Below are 23,494 nucleotides of genomic sequence, written 5' to 3'. Positions count from 1 at the left end.
TCTCGAAAAGCAATGAAAAAAAAAAAAAAAGTCCTCAGGTGAGGATTAAAAAGAAAATTACCAGGCATACAAAGAAGGAGAAAGATGCAATACATAATTATTATATTATTACTTATTAATTATTATCTTATTTTCCTTACAAACAACCCCAAACCTGTTTTTGCCCGCCCCTGTACTTACTATGGTTCACCAAACCCTAAAATTTCATTGTCACCTTTCCACTTCTCTCTGCCCTGCACACACTTACGGGAATATTTATACTCTTTCTCCCTCTTCCCTAACTTCCCCGGAGGCCAGAGATCCCGTGCCACTTACCTACGTGGTATTGTCTAGATATGCACAGCCTTCTACCGGAACAACTGCAGATTTGTGTGTTCCCCTACATAACTATTAACTCCAAAATCCTTCTTACAAATAGAGAGTCCACTTCCCCCAAAAATTATATTTTAAGTATTAGGTGATTTAGTAATAAGCACTTAGAATGTGTGATTACTCACATTAACTCTCCTGCATTTCAAAAGAGGACCCTGTCAATGCATTAACATGCATTTAAGCTGAACCTTTAAGGCAAGAAGTTAATCATGTGGGAGAAAGAGGTATTCTAGCCCAAAGTAATAATACATGAAAAATAACAGACAAAAAAAATACGAAAAGCAGGAAGGTATATGACATATCTGGGAAACTGCAAATGGTCCAGATTTGGGGGTGGGTGGAGGGAGAAAGTGAGGAAAAGAAAAGAATCTCTCTACTTTCTGGGGGGGCGGGGATGAAAGAGCAGGCTGGGGGCTTCATACTGATCCAAGACAAACTGTCAAAACTGTGCTCCTATCATCAAGCTGGGTGGGAAAACTTTCCCTGTACTAAAAAAAAGTAGGGAGGCCCTGCATCCCTCTACGTGAGAGGCTGGCAAATGATGGCTTTGGCCCAAAGCTGGTCCACCACCTATTCTTGTACAACCTGAACAATAAGCATGGTTTTACATTTTTTAATACTTTGAGAATATTTGAAAACTATATTAAATTCAAATTTCAGGGCCCATAAATGGTTTTACTGAAACAGAGCGAACCCCACTCATTTATGCATCATCCAACCTCTTCACGCCAAAAGCAGAGGTGAACAGTTGTGACTGAGACAGCATGACCCGCAAAGCCGAAAATATTTACATGCGTGGATATGCTAAGTCGGGAATCTTTCAAAATCTCATCCTCTTCACTAAGTGTCCGTTTGCCTCTTTCGAACTTCTTACAAGGGGTCTCATAATCAATATTAGTTAGAAGAACAGTTATATTATTTGTGGATATAAAAGTATTCTTTAATAATTTCATAAATTATTATTGTTTTACATTACCATATTTGCTGCTTAAATACTCCTTTATTTATGAAATATTAAAATTCGGTTGCAGAACTTTATCCTGTAATTTTGAATGAATTAAATCTCCAGTTACATGATTTCAAATTACAATTTTAAAAACGATATTCTGTTTTGTTAATAGCAGTCTAACTATACCTATTTCCTGAGCCAATAATTAAATAAGAAATGTTATTCTAATATTCTGAAACTGACAGCCTTTTGAAAAATTCAAGAGGCATAATGAAAAGAATAAATATGCCAAAGTAAGCTAATCTAACAGTATTTCTATGGTATTTGATTTATAATAAGTATTATTAAATCAGAGTACTTTTCAAGGGTTTAATTATTTTTTTTTTGTATTTCACTTCTATCTCAATGATCATGTTTTACTGTTGCTACTGGTTTAAAAGACTATTAATTCCCAATTTTAAGATCTCAAGGGAACTGATTTAATTTACCTTTTGCTGATTTTTGACATGTCATTTGTTGGTCTAATTGGCATATTTGAAACAGTATTTCTACAAAGTAAGTTTTAAAATGAAAAGTTTGGTATTAATAACCTTTGAGGAATCTGAGCAAGACCTAGAGGTTGGAAGACAGGTAGATTTGTGTCAATCAGCAACAGCACGGTTTATAATGAAGTAGAAAAACAGTATTTTTCTGAAGAGTTGAGGGTAATAGCCCTTATTTTCGAAGTTACGAATTGCTGACAACACATGATCAATAAGCTTTGAAAACTGAGTAAAGTCAAACATGTCAAAAAAAAAGCCACTTAAAGATACAATACTTCTTAATACTCTTAATTGGTATTTAATTGGTAATCAGATATAAATGTTAAATCATTCATTAATTGAGGCAATTAATCCAAGACAGTAAAGACTCTGGACAAGGAAGCAGATGAGCCAAGAGAACAGAAGATTAAAGGGAGCCCTTAGCCATTATCTTCAAATATTTGGTTTTTATGAAGAAATTAAACTACTGTGTGACTCTGAACAATAGAACTAGGAAGAGTAAGAAGAAAATAATGAAAACAGATTTTAGCTTACCATATGGAAAACTTTTCTACTTTTTAATGGCCAATAACAGAACTATTTATCTTATGAGGCTGGTAGTAAAATGGAAGTGTGTGCAAATTTGGAATTAAACAGATCTCAAGTTTGAAACCTCTCTCTGTATCCAGAGTTATCAGTTGCTTGACCTCTCGAATCTCAAAGTCTAATGTATGGGGAACAAATAGGAAAAATACCACTAACCTCAAAAGATGACTGACAAGTGGTATATGATACAAATATAATAAGTGTTATGTATGTAAATGTGATCTGGATGTAAAAGACATACAAAGCGGATATGCAAAAACTCAAGTCATTTCAATAGCAGTCACTATTCCTTGTGGTGAAGAACAGGGAAGCTGGAGCCCGCTCCTTGGGTTTAAGTCCTGCCACTGCCACCTTAGGCAAGCTACTTAACCTCTCTGTACTCCTGTTGCCCAATTTCTACAATATGAACATTAATATTTATAAGGCTGCTAAAAGAAATAAGTGAAATAATATGTAAGGCATTGACTGTAATGTTACCTATTATTATGTAATAATTTTATAATTATAATTTTATTCATTAGTGAATTCCCTGCTATTTCAAGTATTCCATCAAAGCCTTGAATAAGTCAGAGATGGAAATTCCAGAAGTGAATGAGAGTCTCAACTAAATTAACTCATTTACATATTCTACAAATATTTACTGAATATGTAATACCCACAAGAGGGATTAGAGTACAGTAGTTATTAAGGATATGGATTCCCTAACCCTAACACTAACCCTAACACCCCTCCCCCCAAAAAAAGACTACGGACTCCCAAACCAGTCTGTGGAAATGGAGCCCCACATCTCTCAGTAGCTATATACACTACCCCTTCCCTGCCTCAGATGGCTATTTCGTACTCTCGGGGTAACTGTAGAGGTGCTGGAGGACTCAACGAGTTAATGTAGGTAAAAAGCTTAGAAGTACGTGGTAACTATATATATGGGTTAGCTAGTTAATTATTATTATGATCACGTTTCAGGCAGTTCTAGACACCAGGAATGTAAGAGATGCTGACAAGGTCCCTGACCCTTTTGGAGGGGAAGGGGAAGAGATAACCAACCAACCAACCAACCTGGCAAGTAATGACAAGCACTAAGATCAGTGGTCAGTGAAGACAAAGCAGGGTAAGGGGACAGGGAACGTCTAGAGAGCTCAAGCTGAGACAGGAAGGTCAACGGAGAGCTCTCCCTTGAGAAGCCGTGTGGGGGTCTGAGGCAAGAGTGTTTCTGGCTGAGAGAAAAACCAAGGAAAGGCCCTGAAGGGGTGTTAAGGGGAAAGCAAAGAGGCCAGTGTCGCTGGTGGGAAATATGGGAGAAGGACAGGAGATAAGGCTGCAGACACAGCCGGGGCCCTGATCACACAGGGCCTTGGAGGCTGGAGTAGGAGCTCGGGGTTTTCTTCTGGGCCTGAAGGGAAACACTGGAAGGTTTGTAAGCACAGGAGTGCCAAAACCAGACCTGCATTTGAAATGGCTCGCTCTGGCAACGACCTCTGATGAGTGACCTGATGCCAGGGTGTCCTGAATTTAATCGCTGTAATAGTAAGAAAGGGACACTTAAACATCTGGAGAATAGAAACAACACAGCATGAGGGCAGCTGCGCACTTCTGGCCGCTCCGAACAAGGAGCCTGGAGCCCAACAACAGCGCTGCCACATTCGAAAGAGCAAACCATTTACTGCAGAAGAGCATTCCATTTGTGTCTGCAGGACTTAGCATGTGAAGTGTCGGGAAGAAATGTTTAAGAAAGATTTGACAGGAGTTTGGGGATGGTGACCAAAAGTAAAATAAACAAACAAACAAACAAAAAAGGCGAGGAATTATGACTCCAGAAGGGAATACTGGGGACACCAACAAAGTCAGATTCCAGACGAATGGTCCATTAACAGGACACTGGGGGCCACGGGGGGCTGTATCTGCACTGACTGCTCCTAGTGAAGATATGTCTGAAGATCACACGGCCTTGCCCACAAAACGGAGAGGGAGGAGACCTTTCGCCTTGGAGATGTCCCCTGCAGCCATCCCAGCCTGAACCGCAGAAGGTCAAACCCTAAGCTTACCTGGTTTCAACTGCAAAACTGAGGAGAAAGATAAAGGGGGGAGGGGGCGGGCAAAAGGGTGTATGGTTGGAGTGGGGACAGGTGAATGGGAAGAAAAAACATTTAATGAGCCAAATTTAATATTTATGGAATTCTGGGTATCTTTTCAGAAAAGCGAAATAATTTTTAGAATAGCAGTATCTTTTAAGAGCCAGTCTTGGTCTCGGCAAGGAAATGGTTACAACTGAAGATATGGAGTAATGTAGAAGAACTCAGAAAGAAACCAAATCTCTGGAAAAAGTGAGGCTTTTTTTGATCCACTGTAAAGGAACATAAATTAGTCTCCAGCCCACAGTCCCCGCCTACCCCCGAGCTTCCCAGAGCCCTGCGCAGCCCACAGAGCGTGGAGAGTGTGCCAAAGCAAACAGCGTGGGCCGGGGCTCTGCGGCGCAGGGTGGGATGGGGTTTGGGTGGGACTGGCAGGCAACCGAATGGAGTCACTTTAAAGCACTGCCACAAAATGGAGACTAAATAATCACTGAGGACTTTCAAAATTCACAGAAAATGGGATATCCTTAGCAACACCAAAGAAAAACTCACTAAAAAAAAAAAAAAAAAAAGCCCAGAAAGGATAGGAAAAACAGAAACAAAAGCAAAACATACCTGCTCTCTTATCTGCCTTTAATTAAAGCATAAAATACCCTTCCTCTCCTCTTCTCCCAAATACCCTGGAACAGAATAGCTAACTGGCAGCAGCTCAGGTGAAAGACTTCAGCCTTCCAGCTACAAAGAGGGGAGATAGCAGACAATGGAACTGGTGATTCATTACAAAAGAATACACTCAAGAGGGGCCTGCTGCCACATGGGCTCACTGCACTATTTAAAGGAACAGTAACTCCCTTTCCAACCTCCCTTTTTCTTAACACCTTCCCTCCTCTTGGTCCTGATGGAAAACAGATTTTAAAGAAAATGCCAGCAAAGCACTGAGCTGTCCAAAAAAGGGAGGGCTTTGTGTTCCACAGAAACTGGCAATCTTGCACTATAGTCAAGTACAAAAATTTTCTTTCACATCCATACTATAAATGTCCTCTCTGCCTAGTGTATTTTCTCTTTCAACAACAAATAATATAACTGAGTCTGAATCTGTCTAAACGTTTTTTAATTGACAGCAGTTGGAGTCATGTGCAATTTTGTTTTTCTAATTTCACACATATTATGGGAATGATTTTTCCTCCTTTCCTTCCTTTTATTCCACATTGTTTTCACAGATGTGAAGAGATACAATAATTTGGTTCACACATTCAGAAATAAGAGCTATCTCAGTGAAATACTCCAATAACATATACATGAACAGGAGAAAAACCTAGTTATAAAAAGAGTCAAGATCATACGAGCATGTCTACCATATTGTAATTTTGTGATGAAATTCCTATCCACTTTTTTAAGGCAAAGCACTGATTACTTACTGTGAGTCACAAAGCAGTTCGCTAGTTAAGCCGAAAAGAGGCCTTATAAAATCAGAGCACATGCAATAACAAAGTGCACACTGTGCAACTACTGACACAGAGCTCGTCGTATGCGACGACAATGCCATTCGCTGAGAGCCCTTTCCCCTTCTTCACCGAGGGAGCGATGGAAACCAAGGGATATAGAGCTGTTAAGATTTGGGAGGCAAGAACCTTGGTGACAAATGGTGAAACCCCATCCAAATACCTTTCTGAATATACAAATCAAGACTCTATATACAATTATAAACCATTTATACCTTTGAAAACCAAACCCTAAGCAGTATAGACACTTCATATTCAGACACTTATGTCTTATGTGACAGATCATTATTATACCGGCTTAACAAACAAAAACAAAACGAAACAAAAAAAACCCACCGACAAGTAAATATTTAGCCCACTTGGTTATTTCTTTGATTTTCTTTCTAGATTACCAGCAACTATGTATGTTATATTAACATAGAAACTGTACACCTAAACAAGTACGCTGGAATAGTGAAAACTGACACATTTGATATTCTACACTTTCCAGCTGTATAAATTCAGGATAGGCTAAATCAAGTTACTTGTTTCCTCCAGCATTCAGCATATCCTTAGAAAGAGCATAATGACTTTAATTTATTAACTTCTTCACTAGCAAGAAACCCCCTCTTCCCAATTCTATTTATCTCTTCTGCTTCATTCCTAAAATTATAGTTTAGTTTCCTTAAATACCAATTAGCATGACCACAGTATGAAGTGTGCATTTGCATGTGCATTCTAAGTTGTGCTCACACATGCTTAGCCAGCTCCTCTCGACACTAAGGGGACATGTTCCAAGAGGTATAAAAAGTCTTAGTTTAAATAACTCTTTCGCTGATTTAAATATATATATAATAAAAGGTCAAGTAGCTGAAACTCCTTCAGTAATGGCTGGGAAAGGAGAGCTGATACCCTTTAATATCACCAGTCAATGAAAATTGAATGAGGGCTCCAAGGTTAAGAAGTATCACCTTCCAAGCAACAAAGAGAATACAGAAACAGGTATTCTCTCTCATGGAAATGTTTAAAAAGCAAAGCAATATTTCAAAAGAGTTAATTAGGCTGATGATGGAGGGGTAATAAATGGCAGAGAAAATATTTCAAGGGTTTCTCCACTTTCCAAAAGAGGGAAAGGTTTCTTGATAATCTCCAAACTCAGATCTGGTGAAGAATTACTTTAAAGAGATCTTCTTTGAAAGTTCCCTTTCCGGTAGGTCATGTTGGGAACATCTCCCTCACGCTTTCCCTCCTTCCAAACAGCACTGCGGGGCCTTATATAACATTTAACGGAACAGGGTTCCAGCTCCTAAACCATGCCTCTGTCTGGATGGCTAGCCAACTCTCGCCCTCCGGTGGTGACTTGGAGAGGCAGAGAGGAAAGAATACAAAAAAAGGGGGTGGGGGGTGGGGGGGAACCAACCTCCTTAAAAGGAAAGCACTGTCCAGTGATGAAATTTCCCTACAGAGCATAAAAGCCTGGAGTGGAAATGATCCCGAGTCTGAGACTGAAGGACCTGGATGGAGCTCTACAATGCAAATGACTCCTCATTGATAAATCACAGCGTCCCCCTCCCCTCTCACGCTACATATAAAGGAAAGGGGGTGAAGGCACACACGGAAGGCTGCCCACAAGAGCACTGCCAGGGAAGCACGGAAGTCTTCGTTCACCTTTCCGTTTGTCAGGAATGACTTGCTAAAATGCAGATTAGATATTGCCTGGCATAACCAGAGACAGCCAGCGAGAGACAGGGAGGGAGAGAGATCTCGCGTTCCCACTCCCTCTCCTTCAAACGCCTTTTAATGCCCCCGTGATTGTCATTTACACATTCAGCTCTGTTCTCCGGCCGGGGAGGGCTCTACCTGCCTCTGCTACACCTGCACGCGCCTAGGGTTCCTACTGAGAACATTCTTTACCAGTAACAAAGCCAGGAAAATGAAACATTTTCCTAGTCTTTATTTTTTATAAGCCATTTAGAGCGAAGGTAGCAAAACTGAAATTCCATAGCCAATTCTGAGAAACCGAAGTGAACTGGGAATCAGATTTCCTTGTAACATAAATTCTTCTGCAATTCTTAAAAGGAAGTCAATCCCTCTCCCCTCTTCTCGGCAGTCTGCAAGAATCTCTTGCTACCTCTGCAGCCTCCCTCCCTCGTCTCAGAACCAAGACAAAGAGGTAGACAAATGCCCACAGGGTCTTTCCTGCGCTCCAGCTGCACAGTACAGGAAACGGGAATCTGCTACGAGGCTGGGGGGGGCGGGGCGGAGGATCCGATACCTCTCCTTCTCCCTCTCACAACACACAGACTTTTCAGCTGGTAACAACAAATCTGGTCTCTTCTAAGAAGACAATAATAATTACAACTCTGATGGCTACACCCCACCCCCATGTCTTTATTTAGATCCCAGAAATGAGAAAAGAAACACGCCGAGGAAACGCAAGTCTTACCTGAGTTACCATTTTCTTTTTCTCCATAAACCACCCGGAATAACAGATGGTGAAGGCTCCCAAGCAGTCTTGCTGGAGCACACCTTCCACAGCTTTCTTCTCCACCCCTCCCCCCCAACCTAGCTTATTAGGGGTAGGTAACTGATCTCCCTTTATCCTCTCTTCCTTCCTTTTTCTTTCTAGTGTTTCTTCCTTTCTTTTCTCTTCCTCTCTGGCAGTCTCTCCCCCTCCTCCTTTCTCCAGCTCCCTCCCATATCTCAGGCAGATGGCTGAAGGAAGCCCCACCCCTGAATGCCTAAGGCAATTAATCAGAGTGGAGAGCCCCACCTCTTCCTCCTCCTCCCACCCCCTCCCAGCAGGCTGACATCTCCCAACTCCAGAAACAGCCCCGCTGGAGAATGGCAGTCCGGTGCGTGCTTTGCGCACGCGTGCGAGTGCGTGTGCGTGTGCATGTGTGTGGGGGGGAAGGAGGGGTAGAGAGGGAGGGGCAGGCGCCATGTGCAGGCATATTTTAAGGAGTGAATATATCTGATGGTGGCATTAACTATATAGCACTGGAAGCACTGATAGCTTACTATAGTTAATGCAGATTTAAAATATTCCATCCATGAATATATAACAAATAGGAAATGAAACAGAAATCATTAAAAACAACATTTCCGCGGATGTACAGTTTACAGATGTAGTGGGTTTAATGAAACACGTGAAAAGCGGTTGAGCGACCACTGACTGGAAAGGTTTCCAAGGAACGGGAATATGCAAGAACCAGCTTGTCCCAAACCATCCAATGACTGCCAAGGTCTAGAAGAGAGGAGGAAGGTGATTAAGAGGTTTTTCTATTGTAAAAAACCCGGGGATTCTGAAAAAGGTGTCTACAAACATGACTGCTTAAAGCTTCCAGCTTCATTAAAAATGATGGTTAAGGAGAATTTACCCTTGTGTTCCTCAGGCTTCTGTATTTTAGCCTCTATTGAAAAAACAGAAACCTTTTCTTACATATACACTGGACATCTGTGTCATTATTGTAAACAGTAATTGTTACTATTGAGGGCTATAGATATACAAGGTTTGGCAGAATGTTTACTGAATGTAAGAGTTTCTTTAAAGTTCTCTTATTAAAAGGAAATCATGGAAAAAAAGCATCAAATATGTGATCCAGTCCAGAAGTCCTGGTCTAAGTCCTAACTGGGTCCTTTGCAAGCAAATGATCTTGGAAAACTTTAACTCTCTGAATATATTTTATAATCTCCATACCTTGTATTATTAAATATTCAAATAAAACAATCCATGTAAATGTTTAATGAGTTTATGATGTTTATCATTTGTCTCATAAAATAGGTGTTCTATTTTTAGTATTTTAATAAGATCCTAAAGAATTTTATTACATATTTTAGTTATCCTATATTTATTATGTTCTAATCTCTAATAGATTACCCAAAAGGGCAAAGAGATTAATTTCAAAATTAAGCTTCCTATTTTTTAAAATAAACACAAAGAAATCAAAATTAAAAATCAAAACACATTGAGAATGTACATATAGTCTTTTGCTATCTCTGTAACAATTGTTAGGCAAAATGTATAACCATGCTTTTAAAAAATCTACTGTATAGTAATGTTGGTTGGTACATTACCAATATAATGTCATCATGCTTCCATTCAAATAAACCATCATTTAAACAATTCTGATAAAAACACAGGACTACGAAACCAACTGTAGAACCTGGAGAACCTGGCACAATCACAGCTATTTACTGAGTACCTACAATATGTCAGGCACCATCCTGGCTTCTTACAGACATCGTATACTTTCACTATATTCCATAATATGTAAAGAAATATGTGCCAGAGAATAGGACCTTTAAGCATTAGAGAAAAAAACACGATGAGAAAAGGAATACATCCGTAGTAGGCGTTTTCCTATTTAACATTTTTAGAAATTATCTGGAAGATAGAATACGTTGCAGTCTCTGAATTTGTGACTGAAAAGACAATTAGAAGGAGGTAAAATGCTGTTAAATTTTTTAAAAGACAAAGTGAATAAGCAGAAAACAGGTGAGTTTCACTGGAAGCAGGGGCAACCCGGAATACTTTTGGGAAAATTTAAATCATACTTGTGGGATATTTACATGTTCAGTTCTAATATATGAAATAAACCTGAGAAGCACTGTATACCACTCTCTAAAGCTACTGTTCCATTATAGTGCAAGGCCTTTTCCACACTTAGGACCAACATACCGCAAATAATAAGCTTATACAAGTCATTATCACAAGAGTCAGTATGAGCTAAAGTAAAAAGTATTAAAATGATTTTTTTAAACTCACTGAATAACAAATAACAGGATCTGAATAACTGGACAGACTCAAGGACATTTTGAAGTGTGCCCCTGACTTTGAAGGCTGGCATTAGAGAGGACAATTTGCTCCCTGGTGCCCAAAAGAGAGAGAAGAGCAACTGAACAGCCTGGCTCTGATCCAGCAGAACCACCCGAGTCCCCTGGGAGCTTCGTGTGCCCAGTGGTTTTCAGGCGTCTTCTGGCGGAGGCATGGTTTTCGGAGGTGTCAGCTAAGGGGGGAGACCACACCCACCTTCACAAGTCAATCCCCAGCTGCCAGCACAGGCCTGGTCTGTTCGTAAGGACAGGAATTTCTTACAGTTGTCGCGATTTCTTCATTGCTTCCTCGGTGTTTCATGCAACCCTCAGAACTCCAGTTTCCTTTTCTTCGTACAGTCCAATGGCAGTTTTCCTTACTGAAGTCGCCAAAAACCTCTGATGATCAAATTCAACGGACATTCTGTATCTTCTTTGACTTATCTGGGACATTGGGCACTCTCCTCCTTAGGAAATTCTCCTTCCTCAAATGGTACCAGTCTTTCCTGACTTTCGTCTTTCTGGGTTCACCTGCTGCCCCACCTTACTTTTCACAGCCCTCTATTTAGCTGCATACCACAGATTCCTCACCTGGGGGGTATCGCTCCTCAAACAGGTGCCCCAGTGGAAACTGGTTTTCTTAGGTGCACTTCCGTGCAGAGAGGGTCCATAGGACTCACCAGAGTCCCCAAAAGGTACAAAGCTCAAAAAAGTCCAACACTGCTGAAGGTGCTTGCTCCCGGTGATCAACCCGCCCCACCCTTCAGTTACCGCCCGTTTACCTTGATGCCCCCCCCCCCCATTTCTATGTCTCTTCTGAACTCCACCTGCCAAATAATGGTCAACTCTATTTAGATATCCATCCTACGAATTTCTCTAAGTTAAAAGTGCAAAACTAAATTCTCAAAATTGAGTCATTAATTCATGTAACAAGTGTTCTGAGTGCCTACTATATGCTGGGCACTGTTCTAGGCGCTGCGGAAGACCCGTACTGGACAAAGGAGATAAAAACCCCTCTCTGTGTGAAGCTTGGGTCCTAGTACCCATTCTTCCATATTTGTTTTCTTGGTGAATGGTTGAATTTCATGACCGGTAAAAGAGCTACCATTTCTCGGGAATTCACTCTATGGTGGCTTTCCATCTGGCAACTCCTTACATTATTAGCTCATTTCATCATTGCGGTGAGCTACTTTAATCTCCTTAGAGATGAGGGAACTGTCCCTCTGCCTCCAGGCTACCCCTCTTCCCACCCCAGCTTCTCGCTACTGCCACAGCAATCTTTCTAAAGGCAAAGCCACTTCCCTGATTAAGAATCCTCAACTGTTCCCCATAGCCTGAAAGGGGGGAAGCTCGACTCTTAGGCAGGCACCCAACTCATAATCTGGCTTCGGCACTCCTGTCGGAGTCACGCCTCACCCCTACTACACAGAACAACATGCAGGTCATTTCTCAACGTCACCACATTTCTTTCTGTTTTACATTCTTACTCCTCTGAATGTGGCCTTCTAGCTGGCTAGTTCATCCTTCAAGGCTCACTTCCGGGACTCCCTGCTTCAGAAAGCCTTTCTTGCCTGTGCTGGCTCCCATATCCAGGTTAGGTGGTCCTCGTCCTTGGGTCTCAGCGGCTAGTCCACAGTTTGTAATTTGGAGTTACTGTTTCTGTGTAACTGTGACTAGGCTGTGAGCAACCTGAGGAGAGGAATTGTGTTTCATATCCCCAGTTCTTAACCTAACGCCTGAGTACACAGTAGACGAATACATGTTTGTTGAAATCAAACAATGTGCCTTGATTTCTGTCACTAGCCATTTATTTGTCCATACACGGGTACCTAAGAATAAAGGGTATCGATGAGGTTATCAAAATATTATAAAGGCATTCTTTTCTTTCAAGAGTACTTGGAAATAGCTTCAACTTTATAAATTTACTTCAGTATCTTAGAAATTTGAAGCTTAGAAAAGACGTACGAAAAGAGAGTATAGCCCTGGCTGGTGGGGCTCAGTGGATTGAGCATTGGCTTGTGAACCAAACGGTCGCTGGTTCGATTCCCAGTCAGGGCACATGCCTGGGATGTGGGCCAGGTCCCAGGTTGGGGGCATGCGAGAGGCAACCAACTGATATTTCTCTCCCTCTCTGTCTCCCTCCCTTCCCCTCTCTTTAAAAACAAATAAATAAAATCTTTACAAAATAAAAAAGAGAGAGTTGAAGAAAGGCCTATTTTCAACTTTATTTTAATAGTTCAGATTCTAGACAAAAATAACTCTCTGATTTAATAACTCGCAACTTTAGGTGCTCTTGCCCTTTACAATTCTACATGGGTGTGATTCAACTCCCCTCCCTTCCACCCATGTACCAGCAATGCCATCAAAGCAGACCCAAGAGTCCCTGCGCAGAAGGCAGGTTTTGCTCTCCTTTCCCAGGCTGCCTCTGACACCCAAGTGAGAGGCAACATTGAAGGGACGGCATTTCCTGCAATAATAAAAATCTGTTAATATAAAAGCTCTTCACAGCACGCCTCCCACATAATAACCCTAAGTATAAATAACAATTTACACCTAACAGACATTAAATACCTTCTCAGAAGCTTCTCTACCGTAATACACTTGAATATCCCTTGCTCCAACCGTCCCTTTAATGTAACTGCAGTCAAATTACAGCTAAATCTATTATTTCCTGGTTTCTCTTCTCTAGTTCAAGGAGCGTCCACATATATAGAACCCATTCTAGAAAATAAGGTGAGAGCAGAATTTGAAATCAACTGCTTTTGACTTTATATACTTATAAAAACTAACTAACTCTCATATTTATTTGTCCTCCAAAAATCAAACCTTTAGAACAAGACCACAAGTAACATACACTAAAACTTAGGTGAGGCCAGGGAAATTAAAAAAAATCACTTTGTATATTATTATCTAGATTTGGGTAATACACTCGTATCTTTAGATTATCCCAAACTCTAGACAACCAGAGTCATATATATAATTAAAATTATGTATACAGTCTCTGTATTCTGTAAGAGATCTTAGGCAAATATTGAAAAGGGATGATATGTAAACATATTTATCAAGAACCAGATTATAAAAAGATAACACCTAACTAACGTGTGAAAATAGAAGTGTGGTGTTTCCCCAATACTAAACTATGCTGTGTCTCTCTTACTAAATTACTGGAGATTCTGCTGTCTTCTTCATCACAAAACCCTGTGCCTGGCACACATGTAGGTGCTTAAAAACGTTCCCAAAATGAGAAATTAAAGAATACATTTATCCCTTTACATCAAGGCCATCTTTCCACAAAGAAGTAGAGTCTCTGGGCTAATCCAAGCTAGGGCACCTGTAGGCCAGAGCATAAGCTAGGCAAATGTACCCTGTAGATAGGTATCCTTCTGTCTCTCAGTCTTCCAGATGCCTAATACCCTTCAACTGTACTTGGCTATCCTAAACCCTCAAAGCAGGACACTTAGCTACACACCAATAATGCAGACTCCGCTTCTTCCTCCTCCAAATGCCCTATTTACCTCAAAATGATAATCAGTGCCAATGTGTTCATTGGGTGATGTGTTAAGTAAAATTGCCTCAGGAAAACTGATAACAGGCAAATCCCTAACTTGCAACAGGTTACATCCCACCCCCCAATTTTTTTGGATTGTTGTAAAATAGCCATTGAATTTGCCATCTTAGCAATTTTCAAGTATACATTTCAGTGGTTATTATATATGAGGTCTGTCCAGAAAGTATCCAGCCACATACATGAAAAATAGAGACATTTATTGAAGAAGATACAAGTAACATTGTACACAGGACAATGATGCCCCGTCCCTTTCAAAGTAGGCACTGTGGAAACTCACACGGTTCTCCCAATTGCCGTCAGCCGCCCTACTGTGTTTTCCTGAATCTCATTGACAGTCTGAAATCTCTTCCCTTTCAAAGGTGATTTTAGTTTTGGGAAAAGCCAGAAATTGCAGGGAGCCAAATCTGGGCTGTAGTGGGGCTGAGTGACCTGGGTGATTCAATGTTTCATCAAAAAACTGCACAAGACGTGATGCATGAGCGGGCGCGTTGTTGTGATGAAGCTGCCAATCTCCAGGTGCCCACAGCTGCGGCCTTCTGAGTCACCTGAATGGTTTCCGCAGAGTAACGTTCAAGCTTAATGCAAAATTTGATGTAGATTCACTGTTCTGCTCACTGTCATTTTGAAGGCTACGGCCACACAGTACACATGCTCACTCAACAGTGTCTACCACCCCCACTGACTAGTACAGTGAAGTCGTCGTTGTTCATGCATGTGCATTGCTGTCCACTCTCCTTGGCTGCCAGGTTACAGCGATGTTGTGCAAACCATTCTCATTACATTAACAACGGCTGGACTTTTTCCGGACTGACCTTATATCCCTAAGGTGCTACCATCACCACCATCCATCTCCAAACTCTTCATTTTTTAAAACTGAAACTCTATACCCACTAAACAATAACTCTCCTTTCTCCTTGTTCCCAGAGTCCTTGGAAACCAATACTCTGTCTCAATGATTTTGACTATTCTAGGTACCTCATCTAAGTGGAATCATACTGTATTTGTCTTTTTGTGCCTGGCTTATGTCACTTAGTACAATATCCTCAAGGTTCCTCCATGTTGTAGCTTATTTCAGAATCACCTTTGTTTTTAAGGCCGAGTAATATTCTCTCGTATGTATGTACCATATTTTCATTATCCATTCAACCACTGATAGCCACCTGGGTTGGTACATCTATCTTTTGGCTGTTGTGAATAATGCTGCTACGAACATGGATGTGCAAATATCTCTTTAAGACCCTGCTTTCAATTCTCTTGGGTATATACCCAGAAGAATTGCTGGGTCATATAGTAATTCTATTTTTAATTTTCTGAGAAACCACCATACTGTTTTCCATAGCAGCTGTACCATTTTATATTCCCATCAACAGTGCACAATGGCTCCAGTTTCTCTACATTCTTGCCAAAACTAGCCTTCTGTTTTTTTGACAGTATCCACCCTAACAATTTATATTTTAACCATCCAGTCAGAGGCAGTAAATCTTTAACACAAAAGAATAATTTCAGGAACTGTTTCTCACATAGACTTTTTTTTTCTGGGCAGGGATACTATACTATACTCATTGTCCTTTAAATCATACCTAGCAGGCCTCTATCTACTTACTGAGTCTATATTTTAAACTGATTTGGCCCAGGTTTGGTTCTGCAAAATGCTAACTAATAAAAGAACCAATTTCAATTACACACTCTTAAGACAGGCATGATTTTATTAACAATGAGAGCAATGAACGGTTAAGTAACTAAAATATTTTAGTGTCTTATGTTGAGAAGATGTACTTTGCTTCATTATCTCTACAAAAGCAATTCTAGAAACAGCTGACTTTTAACACAGGAGTTAGTGGCATAGACCCAACCCCACCACCACCTTCGCCAAATCTCAATGTTAACTTTTGACTCTACACAGGCTCTTTGCCTCTGAGGATTCAACCAACCGCAGAGAGAAAACAGTTATTTTCTATCTGTGTGTGGGACGCTACAGTTTGGATGGGAAAATACTGTTTTACCTTGGGGGCTGGTTGAATGAATACTCAAACGAGAAACCCACAGATATAAAGGGCTGACTGTATTTACTGAAAAAACATCCATATGTAAGTTGACCAGCACAGTTTAAGCCCATGTTATTCATGGGTCAACCATACTTAACATTAAAAATAGATGCAAAATCTTTAATTGAAAAATTATTTTTCCAATATTATAATAATTATGTACGGTGCCAGGTGTGGGGACATCTTTGTAAAGCATATGGCTGTCTAACCCCTATGCTGTACACCTAAAATTAATACAAAACAAAATAAAATGCTTTTTAAGTCTTAAAAAAGTGCTATTTAATCATGTCCTCAGTAATCTCCAATTATATAATGCACTGGTACAGAATCATAACTATTATGCAATGAGGAGCTTTGACTTAAGTATAAGAATATAACAAAAGCTAAGAAGAAAATTTTATAACCGAAGTTAAGAGTCTGGGTAGCAAATAGCCATCTATCACCCATTTATAAAGTACTAAAAGAAAACTGTTACCTTAACAGAATCAATAAAATGAGATTATACAATAGTTTTGGATCCTTCAACATAAAATTGTTTTTTCAATCTCATTAATTTCCCTGATGTGGTGGAATGGAAGGTATGCTCTTAAACTTTAATCCCAATTACGTGCCTTTCTAAGCTACCTTAATTTCAGAGAGAATAAACAACCTACCAAACGGTGCAAAGCCAGGAAAAGTGTTGTTTCAAATATTGAACACTACATTTACCAGTACTATATCTTAATGACCAAAAAGATTTCTGGTGGTAAATTCATTTTATCAAAAATAAATAAAATTTTACTGCAAAAGACTTTATCAAACATGCCATAATTTCTAAATAGGAACTATTTAATCTACTCCAAAACTTTTACTTGGGTGTGAGGGCAGGGGACAATGTTATACCTCTAAAAACTCATTTACATATTAAAATTATTTTTTTCATATCTTTCTAATTACTTCCATCTTCTCTGGAAACACTTCCACATTTTCAGTTCTCTTCCTCAGATAACTGTTTATATTACAGTTATTACAAGTCCCTTACTTTGCTTGATGGGTCTCAGAAAGTTACTGTTCACAGATGTTTTTCTTCAAAAACAAATCAGTATTTACTTGTAAGAAGCTTTGCTTCTAATCTAGTCTCATGACATTACCAGCCTTAAGCTGTCATATAGCCCGATTTACTGTTTTATGCCAGGAGAGAAATAATTCATAGGTAAATAATTTATAAATAAATACATATCTTAAAACCTCATTATAGTAAATAATATACTCTTTATTTGAATAACTCAAAAAACAGAAACTGTTCTGTAGTTAATATAAAAAACATAGTACAGACCAGTGGGTTAGAATGTAGTTCAAGAGATGTAACTACATTCCCTCCTACGTGACTTTAGTACTGGTAGCTTGACTTGAATGAGAGCTGTGAGTTTACTCTGGAGAGCTTCCCCACAGATCCAATTTAAAATAGCTTGGTTTAGCCTCTTGGCCCAAAATACCTAATAAAAATGTACTGGTTAGTCACTATCTTAACCCTATTTCTGTCTAACCTAAAATGTAAGATCTAATTACTAGAGAAATAGCCAAAGGGGAAAAAAAATTAACTGCCATGAAAACACAAATAAACTAAAACAGAAAAATCAAGTAGTATCTTAATTCAGACTCAACTGTATTAACCATTTTCATTTTCCTATTCTAGGTTTTCAGCACAATTAATATTTCAGAGAGTCCATGACACATGAAGGATCATCTGGTCCAACCCCTTCATTTTATGTACAAGGAAAGCGAAGTCCAGGAAAATGAAGCTACTCGAGCGCGAGGATGACATTATATGCAGCTTGAAGCAGGATCCAGGATATCCAGAGCACGCCTGATAATGGCCTCAAGTTTTCTGATTCTAGATTTCAACAGATTAATAACTAAGATGCCACTAATCACATCACAAAATAGTCTAAAATGTTAAGTGTGGAGTGTCCTCTACTGTACTTTACCTTTCTGAAAAAGACGGCAACAACATTTGGAAACTTCCCTCTAAGCTTCTCATCTCCTCAAAAAAAAGCCTAAAGTTTACTATAACACGGTGGCTTTACGTTATTTATAATGCCAAGCCCATTCTGTTTAAAACACACATGTGCGCATACACACCCATGAACACACAGGAAAATCTCTCTGAAGTCTCAGAACTTCAAGAGTTTGAAAGCAACCACCCATGCCCAGCCTTCAAGACTATGTAAAACTCAAACTTCCTGTTAACAACAAATTAGCAAAAAAACTTTGGAAAACCTACACCCTGAATAGCACTGGGTCCAAAGACAGAACGCTTATAAGCATTTCATTCCACCATAAAACCGTCACATCAATCAAATAGTGTCTAGAGAACAAGTCAGAACCCTCAGCTTACCTGGACAACAGGATATTGATAATCCATACAATATACACCATACATAGCAATGGGGGGAAATCTTCAGATAAAGATAGTACAAAAAAGTGCCTAAGCTTTCGCCTTGTTTGAACTGGCTGTCCTGTCCAAAGGAACTAGGTAGCACCAAAAAAATCCTTGGCTGACTTCCAGTCTACGCAGATAGGTATGCTGGCTCAGATGATGAAGCCGGAGCCTGGTTGAGCCCAGGCTTCCACACCAATAAGATTCAACACTACACAGAAGAAAGGTTCAGGAAAAAAGCTCCAGCTGAATTACTACAGACTGAAAACTGTACTCGAGATTTGCTGTTGCTGTTGGTTTTACTGACAACTCCACCAGAAACTCAAGAGGCAGAGAATGACAGCCAAGAAAGGGAACACAGGCTCCTTAAAGTGGCACACACAAACGGTGGGAAGCCAAGGTATCCAGGATCCAAAACGATATATACATTCCAGGCTTTAAGTGCGTCAGAGGGAACACTCCCAATCCAGGACATGGAGAGGCGGATGGAACTGGTATTATTTCTCTATTCCTTCTTGGGCAGGACCTTGCGCACGCGCAGACACACACACACACACACACACACACACACACACACACACACAACCCCACCCCACCCCACACCATACCACACCCCCTTCTCAATGTCTCCGGCAGGGACAGGTGTTAGGATCAACAGTATAAAACCCTTGTGTCGTGGAAAGGAATGGAAGAAAAAAAGAAGTCACACTGCTACATGCACTGTATGTTTGTGTATCATTTAACACCTCCTTCACTCTGCTTCAACAGAGGCTAGGACAGCTGGCAGGATCAGCACTAGAAAAGAGGAAGGTGGCCCCAACTCTGAGGGAACATGAGTCCACTGGAGACCTTCAGATATGCAAGACATTCTCTCAGCTGTTCCAATCAAACATGTAAGGATTAACTCCGGCTGCCTGCAAAAAAGGTGGGGGTGGAAAGGTTTTTTCAGAAAAGCCAGTTGCCTTTCCCGTTTTAGGAAGCTGCTATACCCACCCTGCCATTATATACAAACACACATGTGCGCACATATTTCTATAACAGATATTAAAAGCACTAACAAACATGGACAGGTGTTAAAATCAGTTTGACAAACCCCGGCAGGTTAAAGAGTGGGCTTTTAGAGCCTAAATGGCCCGTCTAAAAACCAGAGAACTGCGAAGTAATTTTTAGAAAACAGGACATAGAGTGAGCAGAAAGTGAAAATAAATGCTTAGTAAAAGATGCATCATTTATAACTGTTGCTCCTAAGAAATCCCCTACTTGGGCAATCATTCAACAGTTCAAAATGATAAATAATTCTAAATTAGTTTCAGGAGTTACAATCTCCCTAATCTTGGAGAGCTAGTAATATTATAACATGTTTTAGTAAGATTAAACCCTGAGGATTAAATGCAACTGTGAGGCATTTGTGAGAGCTTATGTATTACTGTGCCCAACCCCCAACAACCAGTATAATTTTTCCCTAATACTGTCCTTGCAATTTATTTTAGGATTGTTTAGAAAACTGTCTTCTTAAGAATCAAAATGCCTTAGTACACCAAAGGTAGTTCTCTTAACTATTTACCTTAAATTGTTTCTAAGAGATTAGGAAGACCAATACAACACACTAAATTATCTATGAGTCCATATGTATTACACATGAGGGACAATAATAAATCAGTGCCGTGTAACTTTTAAAAAAATTACTAAACTTCTATTACACAAAAAGTATTGTGCTAAGCGCTGAAGAAAAGAACAGATGCAGTCCTGTTGCCAAGGACTTTATATGGGAGAAATAAATGAGTACACAGGTAAAACCAAAGGCAGAGCGATGCTACGGAACCAAAGTAAACATTGGAAGCAACTCCTCATACTCCTCATGCTCTTAACGAACACTTCGATGGCATCACTCTCTCATCACTAAAACTATGAGATGCTCCCTTGTATAAGTCACGATGCCGCCCCACAAAAGAAAACACTTCATCGTTTGGTACTTGTCAGTTTCAGCACTTGTCACAAGTTCTGGAATGAATTAACGACAAGTACCAAGGTTCCTCTGTAATTTAAACCTGAAAGTGGTCCCCAAATAAGATATTGAGGGCCTCATCAATTTCTGGAGCTTTAAATTCTTCTTGAAGATAGATCTATATATACAAGGTGAAAAGATTCGACCAACACATTACTAACTGGAAAAACTTTTATTTTGAATAATGTGTATTGTGTAATTACATATTTGTAAGTGCACATATGTATCTGTATGTCAATCAATAAATCATGCATGTCATTTATAAGCTTTATGCGTCTTCTATGTCATATAAAGGGGTAGGCAGAAGTAGGTTTAGAGTTGTTTATATGGAAAATATAATTAATAATAATACAAGAATAAAGTGTTTTGCATACGTACAACTGTAAACCTACTTCGGACCACCCCTGTATTTATGTACACACACACAGTTTATTGGTTGACACATACCAATATATGCCACACAGAGCATATAAGTATTATATATAGTACACAACATAGGGGGGAACAATTTTTAACGTAATTCCTGTTGCGTTTGATTTTTTGGCTATTTTAGACTTAAATAGACATGCTGATTTCAAAACTGCAGTTAGTTTTCTTCTATTACGTCAAGTTGTTTTCTGTACAGTTTATCTTAATGCAACCACTCTAAGCAGGATCGAGCCTGGATCGAGGGAAGCACTAGTGCTCTCCTATTGGCTGAGAGCAAACCTCCCTCGAGTGGGGAGGGTGGGGGATGACCTTGGAGACCAGCGGCAGGTCCATACTTGTCTAGGCTGTTCAGTTACACACAAGACAGTGTGGTGAGAGGTTGTGTGCCGCTCTATATAGTGAATTGTATCCTGAAGTGTAGTCCGAGTTCTTGTCTGTATACAAGGAGTCAGAAGAATTTATTTTTTCATTTACATACGTACTTATTTCCTTTCCTTCAGATCACGTCTGCCTCTGCTATTTCTTGTCCTAAGTGCCTAAACAACCCCGATTCGTTTTGTTACATCTGTGGCAGTTTCACAATTCCAGTCAAAGGACAAACATCAGCTAATTTGTCAGGCAAGCCGATTTTGCATATTTTAAAGTAAAACTTGGTGATTAAGATAAGTCTTGGGCCCCTCACAAGGTGTGCAAGCAGTATGTCGAGAGTTTACTGATGTGAACGAAGGGAATATGTGATAAATTGCCATTTGGTATACCTATGGTTTGGTGAAAGCACAGAAATCATTCAAGTGACTGTTACTTTTGTATAGTGAAAATGTCAGGATATAACAAGAAAAATAAATGTAAAATAGAGTATCCTAGTCTACCATCAGCTATTCGCCCAGTGCCTCATTCAGCTGAAATCCCAGTGCCAGTTTTCATTGAACTACTCTCTTTCGAAAAACAGGAGTATGGTGAAGAACTAAGTGACAGCAACGATGAAGATTTTGAAATTGAAGATGATTCAGCTCGTAAGGGATTTGATCAGCATGAGTTGAATGATTTGGCATGAGATTTGGGACTATCCAAAAAGGCTTCAGAACTCCTAGTATTAAGACTGCACGAGAAAAGAAAAACTTGCTGGAAAAAAGAGCGAAAGCATCCTACTTTTGACGAAGAGAAAGTGCATTTCTGCAGTATTTTCAAAGTGATGGTGGCTTTGTGTACCGCCATAACATACATGGTTTAATGGAGGAATTGGGAATTCCAATCTATAACGCAACTGAATGGCAACTGTTCATCGATAGCTCAAAGTGGAGCTTGAAGTGTGTCCCCCTCCACAATGGCAATTTATTTGGTGCAGTCTCAATTGGCCATTCAGTTTGTTTTCGTGAAGAATATGAAGACATAAAGAGAGTCATTGATCTGTTGCAATATCACAAGCACAACTGGATCATCTGTGTTGACCTTAATGGTCTGTTTCCTTCTTGGTCAGCAACGCAGATACACCAAGTATCCCTGTTTCCTGTGTATGTGGGACAGCAGAGCTCGTGAGAAGCATTGGGTGGGGTCGAACTGGTCTGCAAGATCTGACCTCAAACCTGGTGATCCAAACATTCTACATGAGCCACTTGTTGACAGAAAGAACATTATATTCCCACCTCTGCACATAAAACTGGGTCTCATGAAGCAATTTGTTAAAGCTTTGCCACCTGAGCGGGACTGTTTCAAGTCTCTCATTCTGGCATTTCCTAGCTTGTCACTTGAAAAGATAAAATACCTTAATATGTATGTTTGGTAGCAGAACTTTACTACTTATACACAATTTGACTTACAGTAACAATATATAGCCTTTATATGAATAAAATAACTCTAAATAATATATTCAGGTAATTTTTTCTTTATTTTCCTTTGTATGTACATTTTGTACGATTTTTGAGACAAAGGGAGAGTATCCTGTACCTTAAAAAGTTGACGTGATAGAGAAAAACTGGGGTCATTTTTGGATTCAGATGCCAAACGTTAGTCAAAAACAAGTATGAGATCTAATTCAACGAAAATTGTGTTCCCAAGTGTTATATTTACACACACGCTTATAGTATAGGCATAAGACAAAACCAATATCTCTTGGGAGTGAAATTAAGGGGGGGGGGTAGTGGTTTTTATTTATTACTTTAGAGATAAACTTCTCATGTGTTACAATATATTTAAATTAGCATTATCGCTCCTATAA

At 39.7% G+C, this 23,494-nt stretch overlaps 1 protein-coding gene across 19 annotated transcripts in view; it reads right to left on the bottom strand.

Moving 5' to 3' along the window:
- RBFOX2 (RNA binding fox-1 homolog 2) overlaps positions 1 to 23,494 on the bottom strand; it is a 248,305-nt gene that overhangs the window by 67,451 nt on the left and 157,360 nt on the right. The window contains exon 1 of one of the 19 annotated variants that reach the window (XM_090272531.1): positions 18,804 to 19,250. The exons of 17 other annotated variants lie outside the window; for them this stretch is intronic. In XM_090272531.1, the coding sequence (XP_090128657.1) occupies positions 18,804 to 18,848 (45 nt within the window). In that variant the 5' untranslated portion in view covers positions 18,849 to 19,250. Of the gene's footprint in view, positions 1 to 8,444; positions 8,781 to 18,803; positions 19,251 to 23,494 lie in introns of those variants that run through there. One more of the 19 variants, XM_090272532.1, reaches the window with a different exon arrangement.

This window comes from Furipterus horrens, unplaced genomic scaffold (assembly GCF_987537825.1).
Source record: "Furipterus horrens unplaced genomic scaffold, mFurHor1.1.pri manual_scaffold_4, whole genome shotgun sequence".
NCBI lineage: Eukaryota > Metazoa > Chordata > Mammalia > Chiroptera > Furipteridae > Furipterus > Furipterus horrens.
The sequence above is the reverse complement of the archived record's forward strand: the minus strand, read 5'-3'. Positions and strand labels throughout refer to the sequence as shown.